This window comes from Camponotus floridanus, unplaced genomic scaffold, assembly GCF_003227725.1.
Source record: "Camponotus floridanus strain SB8 unplaced genomic scaffold, Cflo_v7.5 scaffold142, whole genome shotgun sequence".
In the NCBI taxonomy this organism is placed as follows: Eukaryota; Metazoa; Arthropoda; class Insecta; order Hymenoptera; family Formicidae; genus Camponotus; species Camponotus floridanus.
In genome coordinates this window covers 563,899-571,167 of record NW_020229262.1, presented here as the reverse complement: position 1 = coordinate 571,167, position 7,269 = coordinate 563,899, and the positions used below count along the sequence as shown (strand labels likewise).

At 25.7% G+C, this 7,269-nt stretch overlaps 1 protein-coding gene across 4 annotated transcripts; it reads right to left on the bottom strand.

The window, feature by feature from the left end:
* Positions 1 to 583: 583 nt before the first annotated feature.
* On the bottom strand, positions 584 to 6,814 carry LOC112637207. Of its 4 annotated transcripts, none has more exons than XR_003122466.1 (5): positions 6,708 to 6,814; positions 3,124 to 3,297; positions 2,281 to 2,446; positions 1,884 to 1,987; positions 584 to 663 (listed from the first exon to the last, which is right to left on the bottom strand). XR_003122466.1 is itself a non-coding variant. In XM_025406424.1 (4 exons), exons 1-3 carry the CDS (start codon positions 3,248 to 3,250, stop codon positions 1,942 to 1,944), a joined length of 339 nt encoding a protein of 112 aa, XP_025262209.1. In that variant the 5' UTR covers positions 3,251 to 3,297; the 3' UTR covers positions 584 to 663; positions 1,884 to 1,941. The 4 variants fall into 4 exon arrangements, 1 of the variants encoding a protein (XP_025262209.1); XR_003122467.1 differs by lacking the exon at positions 6,708 to 6,814 and adding an exon at positions 3,856 to 4,502; XR_003122468.1 differs by lacking the exon at positions 6,708 to 6,814 and adding an exon at positions 3,483 to 3,596.
* Positions 6,815 to 7,269: the final 455 nt, after the last annotated feature.

Here is a 7,269-nt window from a genome sequence, read left to right as displayed (position 1 = left end):
TTTCGTTTTAAATATTTAAAATCGAAATAAAGTCACTGATAAAAAAAACATATTTTTAAAGAAGTAAAAGATATTGTACCTGATAAAATAGTAGTGAACGGTTGTTCACCACCATATTCTACTGGTAAAGAGATCTTGGTATAATCCATATATTGATTCTATTCCGGAGTATAAAGATGTATCTAAAATATTAATTGCAGTTAAAACTGTATAATTATTCCAATCCATATACACATGAAATACAAAGTTTCTAGTTTTAAATTATATTCGGTTAACATACTCGTGTTAATAAGTTTTGCCTTCATTACTGATTTAACTACTGTCAATAAGACATCAAAAAAACTTGGTGTATTTATCATATATTGCTTTACGATTCTTGAACGCGGATATTCCTATTGAAGATTGAATAATAAAAATTAATTTTGTAAAGAAATGAATTATAATGTATTAAGTAATTGTATGTAAGTTATATGTTATTATATAGTATAATGCAATACATATAAGATTTTTGTTGTTAAATACCAAAAGATGTCGAGTTTTTTTACTGCAACTGGTGTATACTTCAATAACATGGACCGAAGTGAAATGGTACAATCGTAAAATTATAACATCGGAATTAACAATATCTTCTTCTATACGTGTTCCATTATCATGGAGAAATATCTGTAATATTTAAAAAAATATATTTTTTATTGATTTTATCTTGATATTTTTACAAAGATGAATAAAAATTTGTATAATATTTATATTTTGGGTATATGTGTATATGTATGTAGGTATATAGGTGTATATTTATTATATATATATATATATATATATATTAATAACAAATCACTTATCATCCATCAAATTATTAAATAATATTATCTTTAAATAATTAAATAATTTGTTGCCGAGTTGCTTCATTTAATAAAAGATATAAAATTATCTAATCTCGAGATGTTGTACAAGAATCCGCACGAAAAAAAGGCCAACAATTTTTCCTGTATTTCCTTTTTTATCTCATTTTATCGAAGTTATTGATTTTAGCTTTTCCTTTCGATGTGTACTGTTGAGGGTAGTGGAATCGTAGTAGATTAGAGGAAAAAGTAGGGCGTGAAAGTATCTTGTTTCTATCTCATTATCGATAATAGCAAGCACAAGAGAAAAGGACTTGCATATTTAACTTACGCAAAGAGAGAGAGAGAGAGAGAGAGAGTGAGAGAGGGAGGGGGCAAAGAAAGAATGAGGGGGGGGAGAGAGAGGAGAAGAAAGATTTTACAGATCGTGCAGAATAAAGCGAAAAATCGATCCATTGTGATTGGATCAGCTGGATAGCGCGACCATGTGAAATCAAAATCGCTTTACCTAATAATGTTACATAATAATTTCATCAGTAAATAAGAGCATCGCGTGAATCATAATATAAAAAGCTTGTAAAAATGTTGCATACAGCTCAATTTCTTTTTTTCTTTCTTCTTCTTTCCATCGTTGTTAATTATTGTGTTTTATATCCGTGCGTGTCCTCTCTTTTAATTTATATATCTTTTTATAATATTATATCATTATATTATCTTAAATATAGCGTTTTTTGAATGTGCTTTTACAACATCTCGTGACTTGCGCATAAATTCTTTCATAGTTATGTACGATCGTGGAAATGCATGATAAGATTCGATAATTCATAAATTTAAAAAAATATAAGAATATATAATATATTCATGCTCGCATACGCGGCAAGAGAAATAAGTATAAAAAAGTATTTATATAAAATATTTTTTTATAAAATTAAAAAATTTCCTGTTGCATTAATATTGTTTGTTTGTTTGTTGTACTGTGCACGTATAATACTGTTTTGTTTGCACATATTATGTATATTACGTTTAACTTGTAGATATACGTACTTCATAAAATCATATAGATCAAATACAGAACTGTCGGAATGTAACCACCGCATTATAGTTATTCTATAATTTCTGGTGTTAATATTGGTAGGGTTACAAATTGTCTGAAAGAAATAAAGAAATATTTGTAACAATACCTCTATGAGTTTTCCTTTTTTCTCTTCTTTTTTTTCTTGAATCAAAAATAATCGATCTTAAATGATTGAGCAAAAAATTAACTATGTATAATAATTACGTATAATTATACTTGTGTGTATATCATTATATTATACTATTATATAAAATTGCCATTAATACTTCTAGTGATATAAAATGTTTTTATGATTTAAAAAAATTTTTAAATATTAATATATTATGTAAGAATCCGACAACTTCGAAGTGTTATTTAAAGACTTACATATATGTATTTACTTTAAACACACAGTCGGCCAATGGGTCACGAGTTGTGAAAACCTCCGGAATTAGATTACTAAGAGTATAATGCAAATCCAAGCGTTTCTTAACTTTTTCTAAATTAAATTTTGCACTGTAAATGTAGAACTTTAATCGTTTTTCAGAGATATCTGTGAAGTATAAAATAATGTTGATTATTACATACGATATGCATAAGATTTCATGAATGAAAGAAATCATAAATAAATATAAACAAATAGGTTGGAATCCTATTATATTTGTCAATATATATTACAAATATGTAACATATTAATTTTGTGAATTATTAATAATTAAACACGTAGCTATGCGATTTGGAAAAGCAATAAAATAATCCACTTTGTGGAAATTATGCGCACAAAAGTTATATACGTATACTAAATATAATAAAAATTAATATTTTTTTTATATTACATACAGTAAAATATATATTCGTAACATAAATATAAATGTGCATATTAATATTAATTTTAAAATAGTTGCCATTTTATATTCTATAATGATCTTGTATGTTGAATTGTTAGTCGGTTATTATTCAGGAGATAGGCGACGATTCATAACATATAATATATATTTATTATAATAAACTAAGAGAGAAAATATTGTTTCTTAAATATTTAATATTTGATTTCTGATCAACTAATTCTTCGCGCATAATTTCTCCTTTTATATAAATTATGTGTATATATATTTTAATTATATTTTTATCAGTACATTTACGAAATATGCTCTTTAGATTTGAAGATGATATGTAATAAATTGACTAATAAGATCTTACTTTTTTTTCTTTAAATTTAAAAATGCAAACCTTCAGGAAGATGAATTTGCTGCTTCAACCATAGTCGAAGTTTAATCAGTAGCTCTTCTAGAAGTTGTTCGTTTCCTCCAGTATCTTTTAATATTTCTTTAAATGAAGGCATTTCTAATTTAATCATCTTTATGGTGGTGTTTATTGTCCTTCACAAAATTAAAGAGGCGCAATCTAAAATTATTAAATATGTTATCCATATGTATAATAATTATGAATATATTATTTTCATCTTTATCGAAATGTTAATATTAATGAAGATAATTATTTTTAACATATAACTTTAAAAACAATACAACTAATATGAATTAAAGAATTATGTTAATAATTAATATTAATTTACATCCATACATACGCACTGTTTAATTGTTCGTTTTAACTGTACGTGGCAGTCGCTTCTCGATTATACTTAAAATTATACTAAAAATCATGACTCATTGAATATGTTGCTGACTCGAATTTTTTTTTTCATTTAATGAGGTAAAACGAAATGAATTAAAAATTGAATTAAAGATATTTTTGCAATTAGAAATACGTGCATCAATTTAATAATTGAATCGATGCATATAGATATTATTATTAATTGTATAGTTACATTTAAGGCAAAATAATGTATATGTACATATTCATATGTTGAAAAGAGAATAAAATATTTATATTATTTTACAATTATAGATTATTGATAGGTTAATATTAATTATAAGGTTGCTATATCTATGTACGAATATATACCTGTGATCCGGGTAGTTTAATCAAAAGGTGGAAGAGAAGACAAAGAATTACTTGACTATTTTTGCTCCACACACAAAAGAGTACAAAAAAAATGTAATTTGCAAAAGAAGGAAAGCGGCGAACAAATGCTATGCAAGCAGGCCACTGCCTTGCAAGTACCGAGAATAGTCGATTCAGTGCGATGAAGACTATTAAAATCGAAAAAAGCAAAAATCTATTACTCGTTGTTTCTCGTACAGCGCGGTTTTAGACTGGCGGAAAACTTGAAGTGATGGACACGGCATCGAGTGCGTGGTTTTATACCGTCCTTCGAGAAGATTCTCGAACGATGAAAAATTAGTTTTGAGTTGAATCAAAGAAAGCAGAGAATTTTTTCGAAAGTGAGCGGTCGCTCGTGTTTGTTATTTTTCCGAGTCGGCTGAGATTCGAATTCGCAGCGAAGCGTTCCGCGCGGTCTCGGAGCGGGCGCTATCTACTACACGCGAAATCTACTGCGCGAATAATTATTCGCGTTAATTGGCGATCGGATATTTCGTTTGATTTTGAACAATCTATGTTTAATTTAAATGTACTTTAAAAATTGCTTCTTTATCTAATTCTTTATTCTGATTGGAAGAAGAGTTGCAAAAGAAATTTCATTAATTTTAATTAATGATATAAATAATATAAATAATATAAATTTTAATTATTGAACATTATGGAAAAAGATGCAGAAGACAGGCAAAAGCATCTTATGTTGCTGTGATGTCCGATGAATTGTTTTATTGTTACTTATTGTTATTTTTTTATACTTCCTATTTTTTCTTTTTTTCCTTTTGCTGTCTCGTTTGGCTTCATCTACCTATCATTTCACTATATACGTACTAGTGCAATTTATTCCCATGTAAAATTACTATCGCGTGCATCGGTTTGGTTATAGTATCGTGTGCAATTATGTAAAAACTATGCTAATAGAAATTGCATAGAAAAATGTATTTATAATGCCAGAGAAGGGTAACGAATAGGTCGATCACGGATAGTTTCGGAGAAAAGAAATGAAAAGATAAGAGGAAATTTTCACTAAATCATAGAAAGAGATATGATTATAATGAAAAGAATTATGCAAGTTACATAATATGTAATAATATATATTAAACAAATTAATCATCATTTAAAAATCAATTAAAATCGATATTTATTATTTTTTTCTCTTGTTTAATCCTTGAATATTTTAATCATTTGCTCTTTGGATCTTTAATAAATAATATGTATAATTATTTAACAATTGTTTTTATATTTCCATTTTTCCTTGATCACTGTTTCGTATCTCTGTTTTTGCTTGATTAATGATATTATTTCCAATGATATTATTATCAATCATAATTTCTTTAAGTATGTTTATTCATTGAAATTCTGATCACAGCCAGTTATCTTGTAAGTTTGATGCGTATGTTGCTATTTCATGATTTAGTGATTTATATCGTACATATGTTATCTAATATGACAAAGGTTAGGTCTGCTTGCAGCAATATATCATTGTTTATGGCATTGGAAGGTTTTAAACATATTTAAATAAGAAAAAACTGCTTCATACGAATGTGCAAAATCAGGAGTGAAGCAATTTAGCTGCATGTTCTTTAGAATTATGTGCGCTCGACAGATTAGATAAGCTTGTATTAGATTTCTTGCTCTTAGATACATATTTATTGTTAGATACATATGATGTTTTTATATTATTAGCTCTATGACGCATTAAAGCATCACTGCGTGCAAATGCACGACTAAAGGCGTATACATTCTTGTATTATTTTATTTCAGAAACTTTGTAAAATTTTGTTTTAGGTTTAAATTGATGAATTTTGCACTTATTGTTAAAATAGAGAGCATCTTAAAATCGTTATGAATATTGTTTGTTAATATTAATCGTTTTATTTTTAAAAATGTGAGTAAATGTGAGTGTTTATCATGAAATATTTGAAAAGTAATAAAATAAATAAATCCATGTTTATGTGTACGCAAGAAATTTAGTTTTAATAAAAATATTTTTTAAATGTTAGATATGTTTTATTTATAGAAGAAGAGCTTAAACTAAAAGTTTGTATAAAAAAACTGATTAGTACTATAATTGAAGCTCATAATAAATTATTGGACTAATTGTTACAAAGAATGAAATTAAGATAGATATAAAACAGAAAACAATTGTTCGCTTGATAAGTTTTAATTATAATGACTATTTTACTTTTTTTTATTGTTTCTAAATAATTATAAATGAAATTTAAATTTTTAGTTTGTATTCTCTCTCTTTTATTTTTTTTCTATATTTTGATTTTATCATTCATAAAAATTTTAAAATTTTATTAGAACAGTGTTTAATCTAATGCACATTTTCATTTTACTTGCAAAATATTTATGCCAAAATGTTTTCTTTATTTAAACATTTCAAATAATTAGTATAAATAAGAATTTGCTTTTCTATTTTTGATATTTAATATACGGAGGATGAAGGAGAAATTTATTTATTTATGTGATTTAAAAAATTTCAAGATAATTTGTATTATGTTAAATATAATCGAAATTGCTGTTTTTTAAATGTTATTTATTACTTTATTTTTACTTTAAAGTGTTTTAAATGAACATGTTTTTAATATCATATCTTATTTGATTTTATCAAGTGACATGTCATATCGAATTCTGCGATATTTGATAACAATTTGACCAATTGTAAATGGTCATGTTCTATATTTCGTATGAGTCATAGCTGTTTGTTAGCGGTCTAGATATAATATGTAGAAATCTGTGTTATATATATATTTATATTGTCAAATCAATCAATATCAAATACTTCTTAAAAAATAAAATTCTTCAATACATACAGTATTAATATTTATCCAACTAGCACAATAGATGAGTTCCGCGATGACACTTATTTCCGATATGAAGTGAGCACAGCACAATCGAAAACTACTGTCCTCAGTGCAAATTACGGAATTTATATTGAACGTATTCTTTATGCTACGTCTTCTTTTTTCTATTCTAATCGATGATACGTTATCTAAGTGGCAAAAAAACTGACATTAAAACTATCGATTGGAAACAGGTTAGAAACACTGTTATAAATATAATGAAAAAAAGACAGAAATATATAATATTTTGTGTTGAATAAATAATATGTTTTTGTCATTTAATGTGAAATTACAGATTATTTTGGAAAAAAAATTAGTATATAAAAAAATAATATATTTAAAAAAATAATATATTTAAAAAAATTTTATTTCGTTGGTCACTTTTTATTTTTCTTCCTCTTTTTGCATTGTGAAATTTTCATGTAATTAATTGTTATATGTAACACTTATTTTCTACTACATGATTTTATAGGGAGACTGAATAAAAATTTTCTGTGATTTCTATTTTAATCAATTTCTTTATATAGACCAA